Below are 23,458 nucleotides of genomic sequence, written 5' to 3' on the forward strand. Positions count from 1 at the left end.
CCGGCACCCCCTCCTGCTGCACCCTGGGCTGAGCAGGGAGCTCACGCACTCTCGGCACACTGGGGGCCCCGGCGGCCAGCAGAGCAGAGGCAGGAGCCGTTCACCGCGTCACAGGCAGCTCCGGTGCAGTTGCAGGCACTGCGGCAGTCTAAGCCAAAGAAGCCGGCCGGGCAGGCTGCGGGCAGCGGGCAGTGAGGTGGAGGGGCCCATGTTGGGGGCTGCCTGGCCCAGCCCCCGCCTGTGCCCCAACTCACCACGCTCACAGAAGGTGCCCCTCCAGCCAGCAGGGCAGGTGCAGGCCCCGCTGACGTGGTCACAGGCTGCTCCGTGCTGACACTGGCACCGCCGCTCACAGCCTGGCCCAAAGCGGCCCTGGGGACACCCTGAAACACGCGGCCCAGCCCCCCATCAGCCTGAGGCCCAGGAGCCTGACCCAGCTGTGCCCCGGCCTCGCCACCATCCTCAGGACTGTGGGACAGGCTGGCTCGTGAGAAGCCCTTTCCCACCCAGGGGAGACTGGGCTCACTCACATGCCCAGTCACTCACTCACTCCCACCCAGGTGGGGCCATCGGAGGCTTGAGGGAGCTCCAGGTGTCAGCTTTAGGCATGCGAACCTCCCCTGTGGCTGCCTCTAGGACACCCTGCCCAGGCCTTCCCCAGTGCCACCAACCAAGCCTTGGGGGGGCACAGACTGAGGGGCACTGGCCTGTCTTAAGCAGACCCCTTCCTCTGACCCCCAGCTGTCAGGCTTCCCACGGGAGTGGGACAGGCCCTGCCCCTTCCTGCTGGGGCTCTGGGTGAGCCTGGTGCAGGTTGGTGGGAGGGTGGGGCCTTGGTCCAGGCTGTGGAGTTGGGTAGAGGGGGCTGGGAAAGCTCAGGGAAGGCACAGGTAGGCCGGTCTGGGCCAGCCCAGTGTGCATATGTGTATGTGCATGTTTGTGTGTGTGTGCGAGCACAGGAGGGGGTGCAGCCAGGGCCAGGACTCACGCTGCTCGCACCGCGGGCCCACGTAGCCAGCCTCGCACACACACAGGCCAGTGACAGCATTGCAGCTCCCATGGCCAGTGCTGCAGTTGCAGGGGCGGCTGCAGTCAGGTCCCCAGTGCCCGCTATCACAGGCTGCGAAAGAACCTGGGGTCACCCAGCGCAGGCCACAGCCAAGTCAGGTACAGGGGCACCTCAGAACTAGGGCATGGCCTCCTGCAAGCCCCCATTCCTCCTGGCCCCTGGGAGGAGGCCTCTCCAGGGACAAGGAAGGGAGGGACATCTGGACAAAGGGGAACCCTGTACCTCTCTGGCAGCTAAAGCCGGTCCACCCAGGGGCACAGCTGCAGCGTCCAGTGGCAGGGTGGCAGTGCCCATCATTAGCACAAGAGCACCTTGTCTGGCAGCTGGGACCAAACCAGCCTGCTGGGCACACTGCAGGCAGGTGAGAGAGGGTGAGTGGGGGCCTGGCTGCCCACCCTGGGTCACAGGCTCAGGGGTGGCTACAGCTCACTCACCATCCTGGCAGCGGCTGCCGACGAAGCCAGGGAGGCACAGACAGGCTCCAGTCTCAGGGTCACAGCGGGCACCGTGCTGGCACTCTGGGCAGATCTCCTGGCAGCCCAGCCCCCAGTGGCCCTCGGGACAATCTAGTGCCCAACCCCCATGGCCAGTCAGTGCCAGAGCTGCCCTTGCTCAACACATCAATATACATAACATGGCACGATGCCCCGGGAGCCTCGGCCCTGCAGTCCGGGAGGCAGAACTGGGGCTGCTGCTGCACTCACCTGCTCCACAATCTTCCCCGGTCCTTCCCGGGGGGCACCAGCACTTCCCCGTGACCCCATGACAGAGGGCCCCCCTACAGGAGCAGGAGCCCGAGCAGTTCACTCCAAATGTCCCCACAGGGCACTCTGCAGGAGGAAGCACGAGGGGCCTCAGCCACTCCATGTGGAGCGGCCAGGCCAGAGCCTTTTCCCCAGGCGCTCCTGGCAAGTGTGCCTCCCACGCCTCCCCACATGGGCTCTGGCTCTAGTCCCAGGGGGCTGCTGAGCACAGCCGGGGTCCCCAGAGTGACCAGGGAGCTCCCTGGGGGCAGCCTGGGAGAGGCTGAAGTAGCTCCCTTGGGCCTTCCAGGACCCTGGAGAGCTCCCAGGAGCCCAAATAGGGCCTCCTCTTCCTCCCCTACCATAGTCACCTGAGGACCGTGTGCCCTCAGCCTGACCTGGCAATGCTGGTACAGTCTCTCCCACTCCTCCACCCAGCTGGGACCCCCTCACAGGGACTCCACCCTAGAGCTGGGGAGGCTGTGCACTCACTCACTGCACCCCCCAGAGCTACCCACCACCCACTCCCTGTGGATGGGACTAGAATGGAGACTGCAGGTGAATGAGACCCAAGGGAGCACAGAAGCCAGGCAGTCAGAGCATCTGGCAAGGGGGACCTCGGGAGAGAACATGGGTGCTAAGGAGCAACCCCCATGGAGAGGGCCTGCAGGGGCCCTCCCATGGGTGCTGGGAGCCCTGGAGCAGCCTCTCTGGCAGAGCTTTCCTCTGCCCTCCATGCCTGCCCTGCCTTTCAGGGCCCGGCCTTGGCCTCCCCAGAGGGACAACAGAGTGTGAGGCTGGGCCAGGAGCTCCGGTGGCAGAGAAGCTTTCCCGCCTGCCCTAGCGAGGTGCAGCCACTCTGATGCCCAGTCTGCAGCTGAAACTAAATTTCTCCCTGGGCCCATGATGCCACCGCAGCAGCCCCAAGAAGGCTGTCAACAAAAGAGACCCTGTGCTGCAGGCCAAGGAGCCACAGAGCCCACAATCTTCCCTGGTCCTTCCCGGGGGGCACCAGCACTTCCCCGTGACCCCATGACAGGAGCAAGGGAGAGGCAGGGGAGGACCCTTCCTTCTCTCAGGAACTAGGGGCTCTGGGAGCTGTGGAGGTGCTTCTCTGGCGAGGCCTTCTCACCGTCTCTGGTGCGCAAAGTGGAGACTGGAAGGAGGGTCACAGGCATCAGGGGATGGTGAGCTGCTGGCATGCACGTGCGTGCACCTGCCTGCATTCATGTGTGTGCATGCGAGTGGTATGTGCATGTATGTGTGTGCATGTTTGGGGGTGGGAGTGGGAGGAAGGGTGGGGAAAGGATGAGCTGAGGGAGTCAGGAGGAGCTGAGGCCCACATCCACACACTCATGAAGCTCTAGGATGCCTGTATGGATGGGAAGCCAGCACTCAGAGCTGCTGCCCACTGGCCTGAGACCACAAAGCTCCTGGGAATCCAGGTCAGGGGTCCTGGCCCAGAGTGCTCTGACCCTTGATGGCTGGGATCAGGGCGGCCTAAGCTGGCTGGTGGGTCCTTGGGTGGACGCTGCTCCCTCTGTGGGCCGCTTCTCATTCCTCAGATGGAGGCGGCGGGGGGAGGGCCCAGGCTTCGGGGCTTGAGTCTAGACATCCCCCTGGTGTGGTCTCAGGGGAGGCAGGGGAGGGGCTGGCACCGGGCTCGTGGGTCCCTCTCCAGCCTGGGCCATGGTCATGCTGGTCACATGGCAGGTCCTCGTGGCTCCTGTCTCTCCTGGCCACTGGGCGTGGACAGTGAGCACCGCGCCAAGGGAGGCTCCTACCCGCCTAGGCCCTGTCAGCAGCCGCCGTGGCAGCTCCGTTACTCAGCTGAGGCCATTTTCCTTCCCCTCAAAAGCCGATGACACACTGAGGTATTTTCTACCCTGGTCATGAGACTGAGGAGTGACCATCCTGCGGCTCTGAGCCTCAGACCAGCTTGGTCAGCTTCTGCTTGGCCGGGACTACACACCATTGTCCTCATTGATTGCACCTCCTGCCAGCGCAAGCTGGGGCAGCCAGGACACCCCCACCTCCCCAGCCCTCTTGGCAAAGTCCCCAGCCCCATCACGCTGGGCTGCAGTCACGTCGGGGAGTAGGTCCCCAAGCCTCCCAGGGACACCTAAGCACGAACATGGCCGGCCCATCTCTCGGCCAGCTCCTAACAGCCTCCTTCCCTGCCTGCCATGTGAGCATGAGGCTCCCCAGCTCTGTGCCTGCTCACACCCAGGCCACAGCGTCCATGTGCAGGGGCCTTGCAGCCACCCCTCTCAGGCCACCAGAGCAGCCCAGACTGCTCTCTGAACTGCCACCCCCATGGACAGCCTCTGCTGCCGGCTCACACATGAGGAGGGAGCTGCTGCCCCAGCCTCCCAGAGAACTCAGTCTGTTCCAGTTGAGCAAGGAGTGAGTGAGCGAGGGAGGAGTTTGGAGAGGCACCAACCCATCTCTGGGCCAGACCCTGGCAGACAGAGCAGCCCCTGCCCTAAGCAGACCAGACTCAAGACCAGCAGCCGCACCACTGCCGAATGACAAGCTGTCCAGGTGATACCAGCAGCAAGGCACCACCTGGGCCCAGGCAAAGGGGGCTGATGGTGGCAGCTGTGCAGCCCTTCTGAAGCCCACCCCGCCAGCCAGGCAGGCAGCCCGGACCCCAAACTGAGACTGCCAAGAGGCCCAGGAGCCGCCCACTCACCTTGGCCACAGTCCTCACCCTGGAAGCCAGCGGGACACTGTTTGCCACACACGCCGCTCGCAGGGTCACAGGCCACGCCCAATGGGCAGGTGCACACCTGCTGGCACCCTGGCCCAAAGTAGCCCGGCTCGCACTCTGCAGGCGGGAGAGAGGGGTGAGTGGAGTCAGCCGGCCCCGGCGCCCCCCAGTCTCCATGCCTGGACTCACCTGCCTGACAGCGCTCGCCCCAGAAGCCAGCCTTGCAGGAGCAGCTGCCGTCCCTCTTGTCACAGTACCTCGTGTGGGGCTGCACGCACTGGCACTCCTCCGAGCAGCCCGGCCCAAAAGCCCACGGTGGGCAGGCTGCACCCACAGAACCGTGAGGGGGGCTCCCGGCTGCAGCCCCACCCTCCCAGACCACTTCCACCAGCCAAGGTCCTGCAGGGAGCTGTACTCACCCACCTTTCCTCCTGCAGCCCACCGCCCCTTTCCTCCCCGAGTGTCTGAACCCCAGGGACAGGGGACCCCACCAGGGATGGGTGACCTCACCAGGGACTCAGAGGTTGGCCTAGCTGCCAGGAATCTCCAAAAGCCAAGATGGGCCTCATTCCCTGCAGGCCTCTGCAAGAGGCCTGGCCCTGCCCTCATCTGCAGCCCACCCACCTCCTAGCTCAGGGCTGGGAGGCACCACGAGGTTGGAGACCGTCCACCCAGACGCCCTAGATGCCAGCACAGTTACAGTTGAGAGGACGTGGCCTGGAGTCCACAGACTCTGGGCGGACCCCAGACCCACATCCCAGTGGGTGACCTGGCCGGACCCTGATGGCCTCATCCCACCCCAGAGTACAGGTAATAGGACACAGACTACCCTTTCCAGCCGCTGCAGTCAGCGTGGACACTGGAAGGGGCAGTGAGACTCACCAAGGTGGCAGAAGCGGCCGTAGAGCCCCGGGTCGCAGAGGCAGGCCCCGTAGAGGCGGTGGCACCGGCCCCGGTTGGCACAGTTGCACTTCTTGCGACAGTGCTTGCCATAGAAGCCCTTGGGGCAGCCTGGGGGCATTGAGGCTCCCTAAGAAGCTGGGTGGCACCAGCCTTCCGCAAGTGACCCCCCCCACCTGAGAAGATGCTCGGGGCTCAGCATGGAGCCGGGAGCAGCCGCTACCGGGCACCTGGTGAGTCTCCCAGTTGTGGCCATCTGCCCTGGCTGGCCCATCCCCTGCCTCCCCTGCCCCCAGGGTTTGTGGCAAGGGCAGGTGGAGGAGCACATTCCTTGGCCCACACTGGAGATGCACAAAGCTCACACCCCACTCTCCCCAGAGTCTGGCCCACATCAGGAGCCGCTTGGCTTCTGTCCCATGGTGGTCGCCAAGCTTGACCTCAGAAGCTCAAAGCTGGAAGGACGCATGGCCCCGTGACCAGGTCCCAGGCCCAAGCCGCAGGTGGCCCCAGAGCTAGAAACGTCCTTGCCTTTGTTCCCCAAATAATTCCCTCCCACTGGGTCCCGCCCCATGTCCTTCCTCCTCCCAAGGTGGGAATAAGCTGAAGGTGCCCCCACAGCTACATCCACGTCCTAGTCCCCCGGGCTGGGAGACATGACCCATCCTGTGTTATCCAGGTCTGCCCTAAACCCAAAGACAGATGTCTTCATCGGAGAGGCAGGCAGGGGCTGACACAGAAAGAGGAGGCCTGGGGTAGAGGAGGCGACCCTTTGATGCTGCAGGCAGCCTGGAAGGTGCAGTATATACCCAGGAGCGCAGCACCCGGGAATGAATATGGGGCTGGTGAGCCCCTCCCCTGCATGGGCCTGGCAGGCCTTCCTGGGACTCAGCTCCTCAGTCATCTGCATAGGGGCCTTTTCCCTGTTGGGGAATCTAGTGACCCTCCCACAGGACACCCGAGACCCAGGTCTCTGGGAAGTCATCAGACATCGCAGAGCAGAAGTGCCAACACTCAGATCCCCCGCCTGCTGAGGGCACCCAGCCCTCATATAGCTCCTAACAGGCAATGCGTCCCCAGCACTCTGCAGAATAGAAAGGGCAGACTGCAACTGGGGAAGGGAAGCACGCTCACAGGGAAAAGGTAGGAAGCCCTGTGCGGCTGCCTGGGGTTGCCCCCATAGCAGGCAGCCAGTCCTTCGAAGCTGCCTGGGGTTGCCCCCACAGCAGGCAGCCAGCCCTGCAGAGCACAGCACATACAGCCGGGGAGCCTCACAGGGCCCCGTGGGCGTGGGGGACAGGTTCTGTGGTTGGCTTTCCTCCATGAAGGCAAGAAGTTTATGAGACGTTAGCTGCATTCTCCAGGGAAAAAGGCAGAAAAGACCTAAATATGAAGCTTCAGCCACCCAGGAAACACTTCCTGGACTAATTCCCCCAGAAAGGCTGAAACTTCCAAATGAGTAACATCCCTAGCAGCCGGCGGCCCCTGAGTAACCGCTTCTGCAAACCTCACCCAGCCACCACTACACCACACAGCTCTACTTGAATGCTTCCAGGGACAGGGACCTCACTGCCTTTAAAGGGAACTCATTCCAAAAGTGTTGCTCTGTAAAGTTCTGCCATCTGCTGTGGCTAGGCCCTGGAAAAATTAGCAACAATGAAAAAGCAACCCCTCTCTCACTGGAGGGCCTCATTCCCTCCCAGGCACGGCCTGGAGCTCTGGAGACAGGAGGCAGGAAGGGAAGGGAGTCTAGGAGAAGTTCGGTGGCACTTTCCCTGCTCCAGTGGGAGAAAGGAGACTAGGAGGAGGCGGAGGGGTGGCACCTCCCACTGCCCTCGCAGCCCAGGGATAATTCCAGAAGCACCAGAAGGGGCTCACGCACCATCCTCACAGTTGGTGCCACTGACACCCGGGGGACAGCGGCAGGCCCCCATGACAGGGTCACAGGTCCCACCATTCTGACAGCTGCAGGAGAAGCTGCAGTTCTTCCCGAAGGTATCCGGAGGACAAGCTACAAAGAGTGCCAGGGAAGCGCCAGGGTCACCAGGCAGCACAACACTCCGAGGCCCCTTCCTAGGTTTGGAGGTTCTGGGTTTAGAAGCAATTGCCTAGAGCAAAAAAGATGGCGCTTGTGCCACATCACCCCTCCCGTGCTCCTGCCAGACATCACGAATTGACCACTAACTCCTCTCTCTGAACGCCAGCACGCCTGCTGATCTTTCTAGATCGGCTCTTTCAAACAGGCAGAGCCTTGCAGACAGTTGTCAGGGGTCCCTGTGGCCATGCGAGCTAGAGGAACCTCACCTGCCCCCCGCTGTTCAGCAGACACCCCTCACTGTCTTAGTTATTTGCTGGCTCGCTTGTTGCCAGGCCGTGAAGACCGACATTTAGGAAGGACAAACGCTGGCTTGCTTGCTCCCAGGGAATCCTTACTGCCTGGACAGTGCCTGGCAAAGGGTGGACAGGCAGGGGATGTCCAACAAAGGAATGAACAAATGAATGAGTGAATGGATATGCATGGAGCCCCCTGCCCCGGGCTAGCAGGAAGGAGCAAAACTGAATGGGCTCAAAGGGCTGTCCCAGGTCTTGCAGCTCAGAGGCCCCTTCCTGGCCCACAGCCCCTGCCCAGCAGCCTCACTCTCATTGCAGATGAGCCCAGTCCAGCCCTCGGGGCAGTCACAGCCATCCAGGCCCGGGAGGCAGGTCCCTCCGTTCCTGCAGTCATCACAGGTCAAGCTGCAGTCGTGGCCGAAGGAGTCATCCAGGCAGACTGGGGGGCAGACCAGGATGGGGGGTTCAGAGCCTGACCCTGCCTTCAGCAGAGGGGGACAGACCAGGATGGGGGGCTCAGAGCCTGACACCTGGCCACAGCAAGGACAGCAGACCAGGATGGGGGGGTTCAGAGCCTGACCCCTGACCTCAGCAGAGGGGGGCAGACCAGGATGGGGGGCTCAGAGCCTGACACCTGGCCACAGCAGGGACAGCAGACCAGGATGGGAGCAGACCAAGATGGAGGGGTTCAGAACTTGACCCCTGGCCTTAGCAGGCACGGAGGCCCGGCTCATACCCTCAGGCCAGGGAAGGGGCATAAGGGGCATCCTCAGCCTATGAGGGCCCCAAAAGGGTGACGTGGGGCAAATGCTGGGGCCAGAAGGAGCCCTAACCTAGGAGCTGTGCAAAGGGAGCCAGTGGCTCAGCCTTCCTGGGTCTTGGTCTAACATGGCATTGCAGGGGTCCTTCCTCAGGTCCCCAACCTCTGGTTGAATGGCAGCCTGGCCCGAGGGGTCTCTGGCTGGCAGCCCTGAGAGCAGAAGCCCCTGGGGCGGAGCCTGAACTCACCAAACTTCTCTGTGAGTGAGTGTTCGCCCCGCAACTCCGCCTCCTCCTCGTCAGCCCCGATGTAGTCATCCTGGAAGAGTCGAGGCAGCTCATCCTGAAGCACGGCGATGTGGGGCAGGGGCCGCACGAAGGGCAGCTCGCCGTCCAGGTCCACCACTGGCTCCTCCAGGGCTGCCGGACCCAAAGGCCCCTTAGCCCCTGCCACCACCTGCCCACCTGGTGACTCCTCCGCAGGTGGGGCTGGGCCCGAGCCCCACTCCAGGGGTCCCCGCTAGCCTCCTACTGCCTCCCCTACCCCCAGCTCCTCAGCCTGGTCCTGGGGCCATCCAGCTGCACCTGATCCTCCTTCTCAGGTGGATCCGGGCCCTGAGGACCTGAACCCTGGCCCTCTGCCCCCAGCCCCATCCCAGATCTAGGGACCCTGGGGCCTAGAGGCATCGGGCTGGGAAAGCATTAGGGCTGGGAGCAGCAGCCTTCAGTCCCAGGGACAACAGTAGCTTAGGTTGTGGCCCCTCCTCTCACCTGGTCAGGACAGGTGCTGGGTTCCAGGAGGATGCCTGTCTCATCAGCTTTCCCCACCCCACTGTCCCCAACCCACACAGCACTCAGAAGAGGAAGGACCTCAGTGGGTCCCCAGGGGCCCGATGGCCTCTGAGGTGGTGCAGGCCCAGAGAGGCCAGGGGGCAAAGGATCCCAGGCAGGTGGGTGTGGGGCCAGCCAGGCCTGCAGGACACAGGGTCAGCTAGGGCAAACGCTGAGAAGGCAGAGGCCCATGCTCCGCCGAGGGCGGGGGACTCACGGCTGCAGCCCCTTCGGTCCTCGTGCAGCCGGTAGCCGGCCTCACAGGAACACTGGAAGGAGCCGGCCAGGTTGGTGCAGTGGTGCTCGCAGCCGCCGCGGCCGGAGGCGCACTCATCCACATCTGCGGGTGACCCGAGGCTGCTGAGGCCTGTGCTCCCAGGAGGGGAGCCAGGTAGGCCCCTGCCCACCCAGTCTCACCCGTGGGCTGAAGCTCTAGTGGCCAGAGCCGACTGGCTCATCTCGTGAGGCAGCCAGTAAAACACACCCCAGCCGCAGTGGACACTCTGGCCATCCTCCCGCCCCAGGATCAGAGCCACAGCAGACACCTGCCAGAGGGAGGCCAGGCTGGGAGGGGCCAGCCAGGCAGCAGCTGGGGGGACAGGCCCAGCTCCAGGAGAGAGTGGCCAGTGAATTCAGGCCAGAGGGAGGAAGGGGGCAGGTCAGCACAGCCCTGCACACAGCAGGCACTCAACCAATACCTCCTGCACAGCCCTGCATGCAGCAGGCGCTCAACTAGCACCCATGGCCCTGCACACAGCAGGTGCTCAAACAGCACCCACAGTCTTGCATGCAGCAGGCACTCAACCAGTACCCACAGCCTTGCATGCAGCAGAACACAGAGCAGGCCGACCCCATCCCCACCACTGGGGGATCAGAGCCAAGCCCGTGTCCTTCCTTAGGGCGGCCCCACTCCCAGGCCACCCTCGCTGTGCAGTGGCAGGGCGGTGCTCACCCTCGCAGCCGCAGCCATCGGCACCAAGCCGGTAGCCGGCGTAGCAGCCACACTCGTACCCGCCGGGGTTGTTGGTGCACACCTGCTGGCAGCACGGGTCGTCTGCACAGTCGTCGACATCTGTGGGGCACACGGCATGGGCCCCCTGGTACCAGGGAGCTGCACACACACACACACACACCCCCACCCACACATAACTGCATGCAACTGCACACAACCACACACAATTCACAGGCCCGACTGCAATGCACATGCCCAGTTTACAGGTGCACACCTACATACTTGGCACCTGCACAGTTGTGCCCACCACACAACCACCCCACACACATGCGTGTTCCCGGTCTTGCACCCACCACACAACCACACCCACACATATGCGTTCCCGGTCTCGCACACACCACACAACCACCCCCCACACACGTGTGTTCCCTGTCTCGCACCCACCACACAACCACCCCCCCACACGTGTGTTCCCGGTCTTGCACCCACCACACAACCACCCCCACACTCGTGTGTTCCCAGTCTCGCACCCACCACACAACCACACCCACACACGTGTTCCCAGTCTCACACCCACCACACCACACCCACACACAGGTGTCTTCCCGGTCTCACACCCACACACAACCACACACACACGTGTTCCTGGTCTCGCACCCACCACACAACCACACTCACACACACGTGTGTTCCCGGTCTCGCACCCACCACACAATCACACCCACACACACGCATGTTCCTGGTCCCACATATGCAGACACACACAGGACACACGTCACTGCCAGCCCACCCATCTGCCTGCCGTGAACAAGGTGGTGGCACTGGGCTGGACTGGGGCTGAAGGGTGGGGACTCCGTCTGGGAGTCAGGGTCTGGTGTGTGACTCCCATGACACTGGGACCTCCCCAGGTGATGGGTAGTGCTGAGGTACTAATGGGGCTAAGGGGGTGCCGTGGCTGTAGGCGTGAGCCTGGGGTGGGACCCAGGTGTGGGGCCCTGATGTGGGACCCAGGGTCTTTCCTGGGCCAGGATGCTGCCTGTCAGGCCTGCCCTACCACCACGCCTGGGCCCAGGCAGCCAGACCAGGACTCAGGGAGACAGAAGAGGACCTCCCAGTCATGGCATGGAACTGATCCCAGATTCAGGGTGGCATCGGATCCCTGGAGTGGGGGTGCGGGCATCTGTGAGGAGCCAGCCCGCACCGATGCAGGTCCTCTGATCTGAGTCCAGCTCGTAGCCACGGGGACAGGTGCACAGGGGCCCGGCGCTGGTGTGCTTGCAGCCATGGGAGCAGCCGCCATTGTTGGCCTCGCAGCTGTTCACGATCTCCATCTCAATCCCTGCCACGAGACCAGTCACCTGGGGTGTGGGGTGGTGGCTGGGATGCCCCCACCTACCTTGGTTCCCCCTACCTTCACCCAGCAGCCAGCCTTGAGCCCAGGGACACCAGCAGGAAGCAGCAACACAGAACTCCCAAACCTTGCTGGGTCTAGGACTCTGTGGCCACCAAAGGTGCACACCCTGGGCTGCCCCTGACGGACAAGGAAGCCCTGTCCTTCTGCCAAAGCAGGCCTTGGGGTCCTGGGGAGCAGCACCACCATCCCGGGCACCTCCAGCCGGCTTCCAGCTGCCCACTCACGGTAGCACTGCCGGCCATTGGCGCCCAGCTCGTAGCCCTCATGGCACACACACTTGAAGGACCCCTGGGTGTTGAGGCAGCCATGGGCACATCGGGCCAGCCCTGCAGCACATTCATCCACATCTGGAGGGGGAGACCACGGGGAGGCCTCAGAGGTGCCAGGAAGGGCCAGTGGAAGGCAGCACACGGCCTGCTGATACCCAGGGCCTGCGGCTGCATGACACAGGTGTTCAGGGCCAATCCCACTGCCCCTGAGGACCACTAGTCACAACCCTGCAGGTGCCCTGGGATGAAAAAGCTGGCATCCACACGGGTCCGCACGGGTCTCATGCTAAGCCCATTGGGTGACCAGGCGCCGTGACCCCGGCAGCACTTTCCTGGTGTCCTTGAAGACATGGAGCCACGCATCAGGACACCCCAACCGGCAGAGTGCTTGGTGATACAGTCTGGCTGTGTCCCCACCCAAATCTCATTGTGAACTGTAACTCCCACAATTCCCACGTGTCCTCGTGGGAGGAACCCAGTGGGAGGTGATTGAGTCATGGGAGTGGGTTTTTCCTGTGCTGTTCTCATGAAGTGAATGAGTCTTCTGAGATCTTACCGCTTTAAATACGGGAGTTTCCTTGCACAAGCTCTCTCTCTGCCTAGTGCTATGGCCGTGAGACGGGACTTGCTCCTTCCATCCAGCCGCCATGATTGGGAGGCCTCCCCAGCCCTGTGGAACTCTAAGTCCACTAAACCTCTCTCTTTAGTAAATGGCCCAGGCTTGGGTATGTCTTCGACGGCAGCGTGAAAATGGACTAATACCCTTGGAAACTGCCCACGCCTGGTCTGGACACACCCACTGCCTCAGAGACTTCCCTGTGGGCCACCCAGGTGGCAGCAGCCAAACCCCTCCCCAGGCTGCTCAGAGGAGGCCGGCTCACCTGCGGGGGAAGAGTCAGGGACACCCAGAGGTGCAGGGACGGAGTTAACAATAAGCATCGCCAGCCCTGCGGCAGAGGACGGTGCGGGGGGCCGCAGTGCATCTAGACAACAGCACCTCCCCATGACCGGATTCCAAAAAAGCACATTCACAAACAGCCCCAGTGAAGTGGCAGAAACCCGTCCCCTCCACCCAGGTGTGTCCGGGGCTCAGTGACAACGTCACCTTTTTCCTTTATGTTCTTTTATTAGTTATTTATGTTGAGACAGGGTCTCGTTCTGTCAGCCACGCTGTACTGCAGCGGTGCAATCGTGGCTCACTGTAGCCTCAATCTCCCAGGCTCAAGTGACTCCCTCCTCAGCCTCCCGAGTAGCTGGGACCACAGGTGTGCACCACCATGCTCAGCTATTCAGGTTTTCTTATTTTTTGGTAGAGGCAGAGTCTCACTGTGTCGCCCAGGCTAGTCTTGAACTCCTAAACTCAAGTGATCCACCCACCTTGGCCTCCCAAAGTGCTGGAATTACAGGTGTGAGCCACCATGGCTGGCCTTTTTTTTTTTTTTTCTTTTTAAAAGACAGAGTCGGCCAAGGTTGGGGGAATCACAAGGTCAGGAGATCGAGACCATCCTGGCTAAAATGATGAAACCCCGTCTCTACTAAAATACAAAAAAATTAGCCTGGCGTGGTGGCACACAACTGTAGTCCCAGCTACTTAGGAGGCTGAAGCAGGAGAATTGCTTGAACATGGGAGGTGGAGGTTGCGGTGAGCCGAGATCACAACATCACGCTCCAACCTCGGCGACAGAGTGAGGGTCATCTCAAAAAAAAAAAAAAAAAAGAGACAGAGTGTTCTTGCTCTGCACCCAGGCTGCGGTGCCACAGTGATCATAGCTCACTACAGCCCTGACCTGGGCCCAAGTGATCCTCCCGCCTCCGCTTCCTTAGTAGCCAGGATACAGGCAGCACCACCACATCTGTCTCGCCATGTTGCCCAGGCTGGTCTTGAGCAACTGGGCTTAAGCAGTCCTCCCTCCTTGGCCTCCCAAAGTGCTGGGATTACGGGCATGGCTCGCTCCTCCTTTCCCCTCACTCATACCTTTAGTTTTCCTGACAAGCTGACACTACTTAGGAAATATAACAGTTTAAAAGCAATGAGCAACACCTGAGCTCCCTGGCTCACTTCTGGTGAAATGAGCCTTGGGCTGACAGCAGCTTTTGCAAGCCTTCATACCCACACTATCAGCCCCCAGCAGTGGAGATGAGACCGACACATCCCAGGTCACCCAACGGGGGGCAAGGCAGGGCCAGCCCTGCTCCCAAAGGGCCTGGTCCCATGGGAAGCCACAGCCCCAGAGTTGGACTTGGGTCCCCGCATAGCACCTGGGCAGGGCAGAGCAGGGGACGGGTGTCCTACCTTCACAGGCCTTGCCATCCGCTGCCAGCTGATAGCCTGTGTGGCATTCACAGTGGGCGAGGCCCCGGAGCACCTGGCACCTGTGCATGCAGCCGCCATTCCCATCGGCACATGGGTTTCTCCCTGCAGCCATGGACCCGAGGAGGGGGTTGGGGAGAGGGGACCCCAGTGGCTGCAGGGCACCTGCCCCAAGGCTTTTTGTGAGACCACCTACCCAGTGCTCTCCCCATCCCTGCTCCAGGCTGATGGGCTGGGCAGTGGGTCTCCCTCCTCCCAGGTTTGGGAAGCCTCTAAAGTTACAAGAAGACTCTGAAGCCTCAGGACAAGGCCAGCCAGCCCAGGTGAGGCAGAGGCCCAGGCCGGCTCCTCCCACCACCCTCTCAGCCCGGGTGTCAGCGTTGAGACCAGGGCGGTGACCTCCTAGCTCTGTGACTCAGACCCCTTCATGCCCGCTCTGGGGAGAACCCTAGAGGCCAAATGGGGACATTCTCTCAGCACCTGCCCCACCCACAGCCCCCATTTCCATATTCTGGAGGACCGCTGAGCCTGCCCGCCGTCACCATCAGCAAAGCCCCCTCCTTTCATGCAAGCAGCCCTGAGGACCAGGAGCAGAGTACCAAACCAGGCCCGGCCGCCCGCCTCCTCCTCAGGTGGGCACCTATGGAAGTGAGGTGGCGCCATCGGATGGGCACCACGGCAGTGAGGCAGCACCCATCCTGAGCTTCCTGGCCCCAGATGTGCCAACCCAGGGCACAGCCAAAGGGGCTGGACTACAACCCACCAGGCCTCTCAGGAGCCTTGGGGGCCTCCTGAAGACCCACTTCCCCCCGCAGCCCAGACCCAGCCCAGGCAAGGCAGCCCACCCTGCCTCCACCCCCAGGTCCTCCCTCCCTCCCTCTGGGCACTTACGGACACAGCGCCTGCCGTCCTCCTGGAGCTGGAAGCCAGGCCGGCACTGGCAGCGGTGCCGAGTGACGGTGAGCTGGACGCAGTGGTGCTGGCAGCCGCCATTGCCCAGGGCGCAGGAGCTAATGGCTGGGGACACGGGCGGCACCACAGGTCAGCCAAGAGGACGCCTAGCTGACAGTCTGTCCCCAGCTGGCATGGAACAGGAGGTGACACAGACACTTCCTCCTGCCATAGGGCCCCTCCCAGCCACTCCGAGCCCCTCTGCCTTTTCATCTCCATCATCTTGGACGATGGCTGCTCCCTGCCTGGCTCCCAGGACTGGTTTTGCCTTCTCTGCCCACCTACAGGATCCTCAGGACTTCGGGGATTCACTGGACCCTCTGGCCCAGCCTGCTTGAGGGCAGGACGCAGAGCGCTCTGCAGGAGGCCCCACCCAGACAGAAGCCCAGCACGCCCCAGCTCAGAGCACCCAACACCAGGGGCCTCTGAGAAGCTGCGAGTGAGGGCTCAGTGCCCCAGGAGGTCACGTCTCCCTGGAGGAGGCCGCAGGCTGGCAGGGCAGGACTGAGACCCAGGCATCTCACCATCTTGGTCCTTAGTCCAGGCCAAGGGGAAGGTCAGGGCAAGGGGCAGGTCCCCAAGGTGGGGATGCCGTGGATAGCTATCAAGGTCCACAGGCCTGGCCCCAAGTTCCCGGGGGACCAGCACAGCTCCTACCCACCCCAGGCCAGGCCACACCTCACACCTGACCCCACTTAGTGCCCATGCCCCCATTCCTTCATGCACATTCTGGCAGGGCATGGGCTGTGGGGTCAGGTTGGTCCAGCGGGTGCCTGTACCAGGCTGATGGACGGGGCCGTGCCCTGAGCTGGACCAGGGAGGTGGGGAGAAGGCACTGGGTCAGGCTCGGCACCCAGGGTGGGCACCGGACCTCTGCCAAAAGCGGCAGCCAGCTCCTCAGCGGGGACTGGGTTACCGTCAGGTCTCTGGCAGTTGCCTTGTGGTTAGGGAGGGAGTCAGCCCTGAGCTCAGAGGGAAGCTGCAAGAATGTGCCACTGCTGTGCCCCGGCAGGGGAGGCTGTCTGCCCGGGCCTGTGCCCACAGCAATCCCAAGCCCCACTAGTAAAGTGCTTAGATTCTCTCTAGGGAGAAGGCTTCCCTGAGATGCCACCTCCTCCGGGGCACCTCCTCAGGGGCTGCCACCACTGGGGGTGACTGACCCCAGGGCCAAGATTGGGGAAGCCGTTTACTGTCACTGCGTGGCGGGTGGGGTGCCCGGCACCACTGAGGGAGGCCAGTCTGAGGTCACCAGAGCAGGCAGCAGCTACAGCACCACAGTTGCCTCTGGGCCCTGAGATGGCAAAGCCCCCTCAGAGCAAGCTGGCTTTAAAAACCCACAGTGCTCACTATACCTGCCTCCCACCGGAGAGCAGGCACTGAGGGTCCCCTCCTGGGGCAGAGCCAGCCTTGGGGGGTGGCTGGGGGTGGCAGTGATGGTTCCATTCCCTGCCCCACGTGGCCTTGGCACGTGCAGGCTGGGGGGGCCCAGGGCAGAACTGAGGTGAGCCCATCTGCCTCTGAGCCCCTCGCCCCACCCACCTCACCCTCATTCCTCCCAGACAAGATGGGGACTGTCCTGGCCCCCAGGCCCATCCTGCCTCACCTGAGACTGCTCTGCTGAAGCCACTGCCACGACTCCAGGGGCCTCTGAGCATGGCCTGAGCTGAACCCACCCCCGGGGCCTTGTTTATGGTGCGCACTGCAGAAACGGCACCCCTGTCTGGAACACGTAATAGGAACCAGAGCCCCTCCTGGCAGGGCCAGGCAGGCACAGGGGCACAGGGCCCAAGGCAAGGAAGCTGGGCTGTCAGGACCCAGGAGGCTGTGGCAGAGCAGGGAAGGAAACGGACTTCCCATCACATCCTCCAGACAGGCAGAGCCCCAAGATGTACCCAGGGACCACCAGGCACAGTGCCCACTGGAGCCCACCAGGGTGGGAGGGGGTCAGGAGCCGGGGTCCCCCTGGAGCCCATCCTCTCGCTACTCCAGTCCACACAGTTCTAACACCCCAGATGCTCCAAAGCTGTGCACAGCTGGAGCCAAGCCCCATGTCATCACGTGTATCCTGTGCCATGGATTCCCGGAAAGCTGAAGCAGACAGATTTTTGCCGGCACGGGGATGTGCAGCTCAGAAGGGCCACCTCTGCGTGGCCGGCGCCTAGTGGGCTGCAAAACACACAGCCCAGCCCTCCCTCCCAGGCCATAGCCAAAAGCTCGCACCTGCTACAGCCCTGCAAAGCGGACCAAGCTCAGACCTGGCGAAGCTGTGTGTGTCCATCAGACGTGGACAGGGGATCTGCCTCCCAGTGGGGGAGATCCTCCCTGCCTGTGCTCAAGCCCTCACCCGGCTCCCCGGTGGATAGACGCAGGCTCCACAGCAAGCCCCCCGTGTCTTTCACTTCTTTAATACTGAAGTGGTGTTCTCTCAAAGGAAAGTCCCCACCCAGTGAGGGTTCGATGGTCCGTGTGTGTAATCACACCAGGTGCTCTGGCAATCCTGCCCAGCGTTTTGTACCCTCCTGACTCCAGAGTCACATTCTTCCAAGGCCTAACTTTGGTCCCTGCCCACTTCCAGATCACATGCAACTGACTGTTGTTGGGGGACAGTCTATGATGAATGGAATGTGTCCCCACAAAATTCCTATGTTGGAGCACGAATCCCCAAGGGGAATGGATCTGGAGATAGGTTTTCTGAGAGAGCACAGGCTGGGGCTTTGACCGCGTAGGATTTGTGTCCTGGTAGGAAGAGACACAGAGCACTCTCTCTGTTAAGGCAGCCAGAGCTGCCTGGGTCACCCATCTCCCCAGTTTGCCAATTCTAGGGAACGTCACTCCAGCCCAGGCAACTGCAGGTCCACTTGGGCTGGGCTGCAATTCCAACCTCTGCCAGCAGGAGGTGCCGCCACCCAGGAACCCTCCAAGTGTGAGGCTGGAGCTCTGCAAAGGGTAAGGGCCTCCTGTGTGAGCTGGCTTGGTCTCTGCGCTCCGAGGCACAGAAGGTGGGGTATCTGTGGCAAGGCCCAGCCTCTGAGCTGACTGAGGGCTGTGCCCACCAGCTCCTCTGCCCAAGCCTCCAAACCCAGCCCAGTGGTTTCGGGGACAGCTCTCCAGGGTGGTTCTGGTCCCTGCGGGTTTCACAAGGTTTGTAATTACTGCCCTCAAATTGGGATGGTTTCTAGGTACTGAGTCTCCTGCCACGTATGGTCAGTGGTTTGCAGCCCTGCCTTCTAGGAAGCACTCCCTCTGTATGGGACAGGGCCAGGGTGGCAGGTAGGGTGGTGTTCATCCCCCAGCTCCCTGCAGGCGGCCCCGCCCTGTGCACCTGCTCCATCCCCAGCCCTCTCCATGGGGCCTCCCCGTGGCACAGGGGCACTGCTCACAGCCCGTGAGAGCGGCTGTCCTCGTCCACACACCAGGATACCTGAGCCCATGATGTCACCCCAACAACACAGAGCACCAGGCAAACGCTGGTGCTTCAGCACAGCTGCCAGGCATCCAGAGACGGAGCAAGGAGGAAAACGCTGGCACCCCCTCCATGGACCCAGGCTAAGCTGACCCCGTAGCCCACACCCCAGCAAGGCCCCCAACCCCCACTAGGGCCAGATCGTCCTGCCCAGTGCCCGCCTTTCTGGGGGGTCAGCCGGGCTGGGAGGGAGGGCTGGGCCTCACAGTGTCCCGAGGTGTCATGAAACATCCTCAGCCATGCTGGGCGCCGGCCACACAGAGGTGGCCCTTCCTGAGTTGCACATGCTTGGCTGCAATGGTCCAGGCCGACTGGCCAAGGTGACAAGCAGGTCCCTAGAGACAACTGCTAGCAGTGCCCTAGTGGCCTACGAGGGGCCCAGGCACTTTAGGGAGTGGCGGGCGGCAGCAGCACCACACAGGTGGATGAAGGAGGACAGCTGGCAGGGGCCAACAGGGGTACTCCAGGGTAGGAGCGGCAGGGCGCAGAGTGGGCACCCAAGCCCGAACCAACACATGCGCCTACCTGCTGCTGAGCCTCAGCTCCAACCCACCCCCCTGGGGGCAGTCCCAACCCAGGGCTACACGAGTGACACACTTGTTCAGCTTCTCCAGAGTGTTTAGGAAGGCGCCTCGGTTGTCACTATGGTCCCAGGAGGGCAGGCCTGGTCTATATCGTCTGGACAGGAACCTGCTGCCAAACAGTGCCCGGCACCAGCACACCGGCCAGCAGTCAGACAGAAGCAAGGCAGCCAGCCCTGGCCCTTCAGCACAGCCAGAGGCATGGTCCAGGCCCCTCCCGCCCTCCTCCCCGCCCCATGCAACGCTCTGATTCAGCCCCTTCTGCTGGTTTCACCTCTTTGCTCCTGACTCTCACCCAGGTGGAGCACCAGCTCCCCTTCCCAGCAGCCCGAGCACCCGGACTTCCTGCTGGGTTTCTGAACACAGACTGGGGTGGTGGCCTCTCTGGGTTGGGGTACAACCACCCCACACCCCACCCCTGCACCCAAGCACTCCGCTCTGCCTCTGCCAGCACCTCTGGCGTTCTAGACTCAGGCAAGGCCACGGAAGCCCCTTCCCATGTGCAGAAGCCCAGGGCAGTCTCCCAGGCTGAGCGGGGGCTGCCCCATCAGCGGCTCTTTCCCTTGCTCCTGCAGGCTCGGCCCAGGCCAGCCTCTTGCACCCACAAGGCTGGGAAGGCAGACTCCCTGTTTGCAGCTGCAGCCTGGGTTGGGTTTTGCAGGCCCTGGGTCTGCACAAGTGTGTCTGTGGAGCAGCCTGGAGCTCACACACTCAAGCTGCCTGCCAGCAGCCTCCCCCAGGCCAGGCCTCCCCTCCAAGAAGGAGCTAAGTAGGGGCTATGCGGCCCCTCACTGCCCTGATGGGGAGACCCAGGCTGGGGGAGGGAAGAGTCTGCCAGGGCACACAGCACACCAGGCAGGGCCAGGAGGCCACCCCAGCCATGTGCACATGAGAGTCCATCCAACTCTGGGGGACACAGGCAGGGGGTGGCCAGGCCACCAGGGGGTGACAACAGAGTCCCCTCCCCCACAGTGTCGAACCCAAAGGCCTGATGGGCATGAAGCCAAGAGTGGGGGAAGGACAGAGGGCCAACTCCTCCACACGGTGTTGCATCTGGAGGGACCCCTGCTGGTTGAGCCAATGACATCTGTGGGCCTCAGCAGGGCCCCGGGACATGAGAGAACAGCCCTGTCCAAGGCTAGGGCCCAAGGTCAGCCAGGCCGCCTCCAGGAGCACGGGTGGGCATCGTGCTGGCTCAGAGCACCAAGGTACACGGAGCGGAGGCCTCCAGCTCAGTGTTAGCCAGAAGGGAGGGGTTCTCCTCTCTGGGCATTGCCCGCTGGCACCCTGCAGGGTGTCATGGCAAACCAGGAATGAGGCCCGCAGACACAGGCCAGACCACTACCCCCCACCACCGGGAAGGCACACTAGGTCCTGCTCCTCCACCCCAGAGACTGGGCGCCCTGGGAATGGAGCACACCAGGACTGGTGGCCCGGGCTGGGGAGGAGACCCACACTCTCATAGTGCAGGAGCCAATGGCAACGTCCTTCTCACTTTTGAGAAGGGAACCCTTTTAGCTTCTGATTTCCATCTCTAGAAGGCAGGGAGCTGTGGAGGCTGTGCCTTTCCTGCTGTCCCCCTGCCTCAGAGCCAGTTCAAGTGAGTTTCAAGGCCCCTCTGGAATGTGTCAAGGTCCCCCTAGGATGCAGCCTCCTCTGAGGACTTCCCAGATTACTCCGGGCCCTCGAGGTGTCAGTACCCTGAGAGCTGCGACCCATGCTGGGAAGGATGGGCAGACCTTCGTGTGGATTCTCCACCCAGCCTCTCTGCAAGCCTCACTCCAAGCTGCTGGAGGGGTCTAAGAGAGCAGAGCATCAGGCCTGCGGGTCCTGGTCCTTGCCCCTGACACAGCCCCGGGAGGGTGCTGTGACCCTCCCGGCCAGGAGGACCCCGGCCAGCCTGGAGGAGGGGCTCTGCAACCAGCCCATGGGTGTGGGGGAGGCCACTCCTGAGGACAGGCCTGGGCAGAGAGTGCAGTGTGAGCCGAGGCACCCCCACCCTGGGGCAGGAAGGTAAGGCAGCGGGGGAAGGGCCCCGAACTTCCCGGGGGTCAGAAGTCCAGCCCCACCCCCATCAAGCCATCGCAGAGTCCAAGAAGCCTGGCAGGGATGGGGTGGGCAGTGCCCTCTGACAGGCCCAGGCCAAGCTGCCGCAGGGGACACCTAACAGGCAGCCATGGCCAGGAGCTGAGATGCCCTGACCCCCTCCCCATCCCAGGCAGCGTCTCAGGCCACCAGCAGGGACTTACGGGAGAGAAAGGCATTTCTCCAACTCGACTCAGCCAAAGGCTACTGGGACCCAAGTTACCCTCATTGTCAAAGCCAGTGGGTGAAACTCCCAGCACCTTCTGTAGCGAAACAGACAAGTCACAGCACCAGGGCTGTATTTCCAGAAGTTCCGGAAGCTTCAGTGTAAAGGTCTTGCTGGGAGTCTCAGTCAAATGGAAGAGAAGATGCGGCCTGAGCTCACAACTCTGCATCCAGCAGACCCCTGAGTAGGTGAAGGCACGTAGGTGAAGGCCAGCATGCAGGCGAGTCTCACTAGGGTCCTCCATGGGGTGAGGAAGCCAGGAGCCGGGCACTGGCCCTGGAGGAGGCTGGGGAGGCACTGGGAGCCCACCACTCACTCAGGGAGCACCCTGCCGGGAGAAAGCCAGAGGGGCTCCAAGGTCCCAGGAGCCTGCCAGGCTGTGCGGGCCCTGCCCAGGGGCCCTGGCGTCTGGCCCTGAGATCCTTTAAAATGGGCGAGCACCACAGATGAAGACTTCTGGGATCCCAAGTGTGAGAACATCCCGAGGGCAGGCTCCTGGGAGGCAGATCCCAGAAGGCCCGGCTATAGGAGGTGGCTCCAGCGAGTGAGTGACAGGTGGGTGGGCAGTGGAGCTACAGGAGACGGCTCCAGAGAGTGAGTGACAGGTGGGTGGGCAGTGGAGCTACAGGAGGAGGCTCCAGCTGAGTGACAGGTGGGTGGGCAGTGGGGCTACAGGAGGTGGCTCCAGCGAGTGAGTGACAGGTGGGTGGGCAGTGGAGCTACAGGAGGCGGCTCCAGCTGAGTGAGTGACAGATGGGTGGGTAGTGGGGCTACAGGAGGCGGCTCCAGAGAGTGAGTGACAGGTGGGTGGGCAGTGGGGCTACAGGAGGAGGCTCCAGAGAGTGAGTGACAGGTGGGTGGGCAGTGTGGCTACAGGAGGAGGCTCCAGCTGAGTGACAGGTGGGTGGGCAGTGGGGCTACAGGAGGCGGCTCCAGAGAGTGAGTGACAGGTGGGTGGGCAGTGAGGCTACAGGAGGAGGCTCCAGAGAGTGAGTGACAGGTGGGTGGGCAGTGTGGCTACAGGAGGCGGCTCCAGAGAGTGAGTGACAGGTGGGTGGGCAGTGGGGCTACAGGAGGCGGCTCCAGAGAGTGAGTGACAGGTGGGTGGGCAGTGGGGCTACAGGAGGCGGCTCCAGAGAGTGAGTGACAGGTGGGTGGGCAGTGGGGCTACAGGAGGCGGCTCCAGAGAGTGAGTGACAGGTGGGTGGGCAGTGGGGCTACAGGAGGCGGCTCCAGAGAGTGAGTGACAGGTGGGTGGGCAGTGGGGCTACAGGAGGAGGCTCCAGCTGAGTGACAGGTGGGTGGGCAGTGGGGCTACAGGAGGCGGCTCCAGAGAGTGAGTGACAGGTGGGTGGGCAGTGGGGCTACAGGAGGCGGCTCCAGAGAGTGAGTGACAGGTGGGTGGGCAGTGGGGCTACAGGAGGCGGCTCCAGAGAGTGAGTGACAGGTGGGTGGGCAGTGGGGCTACAGGAGGCGGCTCCAGCTGAGTGACAGGTGGGTGGGCAGTGGGGCTACAGGAGGCGGCTCCAGAGAGTGAGTGACAGGTGAGTGGGCAGTGGGGCTACAGGAGGCGGCTCCAGATAGTGAGTGACAGGTGGGTGGGCAGTGGGGCTACAGGAGGAGGCTCCAGCTGAGTGACAGGTGGGTGGGCAGTGGGGCTACAGGAGGAGGCTCCAGCTGAGTGACAGGTGGGTGGGCAGTGGGGCTACAGGAGGCGGCTCCAGAGAGTGAGTGACAGGTGGGTGGGCAGTGGGGCTACAGGAGGAGGCTCCAGCTGAGTGACAGGTGGGTGGGCAGTGGGGCTACAGGAGGCGGCTCCAGAGAGTGAGTGACAGGTGGGTGGGCAGTGGGGCTACAGGAGGC

The 23,458-nt window shown here is 62.7% G+C and overlaps 1 protein-coding gene across 41 annotated transcripts in view; it reads right to left on the minus strand.

Annotated features, from left to right (window-relative positions):
* The window catches only part of MEGF6 (multiple EGF like domains 6), a 117,483-nt gene that overhangs the window by 9,499 nt on the left and 84,526 nt on the right, over positions 1-23,458 (minus strand). For 22 of the 41 annotated variants that reach the window (XR_013519746.1, XR_013519745.1, XR_013519744.1 and 19 more), the window contains 18 exons: positions 15,181-15,306; positions 14,272-14,394; positions 11,934-12,056; positions 11,497-11,634; positions 10,296-10,415; positions 9,561-9,683; positions 8,762-8,932; positions 8,061-8,192; positions 7,305-7,433; positions 5,408-5,536; positions 4,715-4,849; positions 4,508-4,642; positions 1,774-1,899; positions 1,504-1,635; positions 1,292-1,420; positions 989-1,120; positions 255-383; positions 50-175 (listed from right to left, as the gene is read on the minus strand). Coding sequence is in view for 35 of the 41 variants with exons in the window: in XM_078330142.1 (XP_078186268.1) it covers positions 50-175; positions 255-383; positions 989-1,120; positions 1,292-1,420; positions 1,504-1,635; positions 1,774-1,899; positions 4,508-4,642; positions 4,715-4,849; positions 5,408-5,536; positions 7,305-7,433; positions 8,061-8,192; positions 8,762-8,932; positions 9,561-9,683; positions 10,296-10,415; positions 11,497-11,634; positions 11,934-12,056; positions 14,272-14,394; positions 15,181-15,306 (2,358 nt within the window). In the remaining 6 variants the exon portion in view is untranslated. Of the gene's footprint in view, positions 1-49; positions 176-254; positions 384-988; positions 1,121-1,291; positions 1,421-1,503; positions 1,636-1,773; positions 1,900-4,507; positions 4,643-4,714; positions 4,850-5,407; positions 5,537-7,304; positions 7,434-8,060; positions 8,193-8,761; positions 8,933-9,560; positions 9,684-10,295; positions 10,416-11,496; positions 11,635-11,933; positions 12,057-14,271; positions 14,395-14,485; positions 14,628-15,180; positions 15,307-23,458 lie in introns of those variants that run through there. The other 19 variants (XM_078330160.1, XM_078330152.1, XM_078330143.1 and 16 more) reach the window with 6 other exon arrangements.

The sequence above is a fragment of the Callithrix jacchus genome, chromosome 7 (genome assembly GCF_049354715.1).
Source record: "Callithrix jacchus isolate 240 chromosome 7, calJac240_pri, whole genome shotgun sequence".
NCBI classification, from domain to species: Eukaryota; Metazoa; Chordata; class Mammalia; order Primates; family Cebidae; genus Callithrix; species Callithrix jacchus.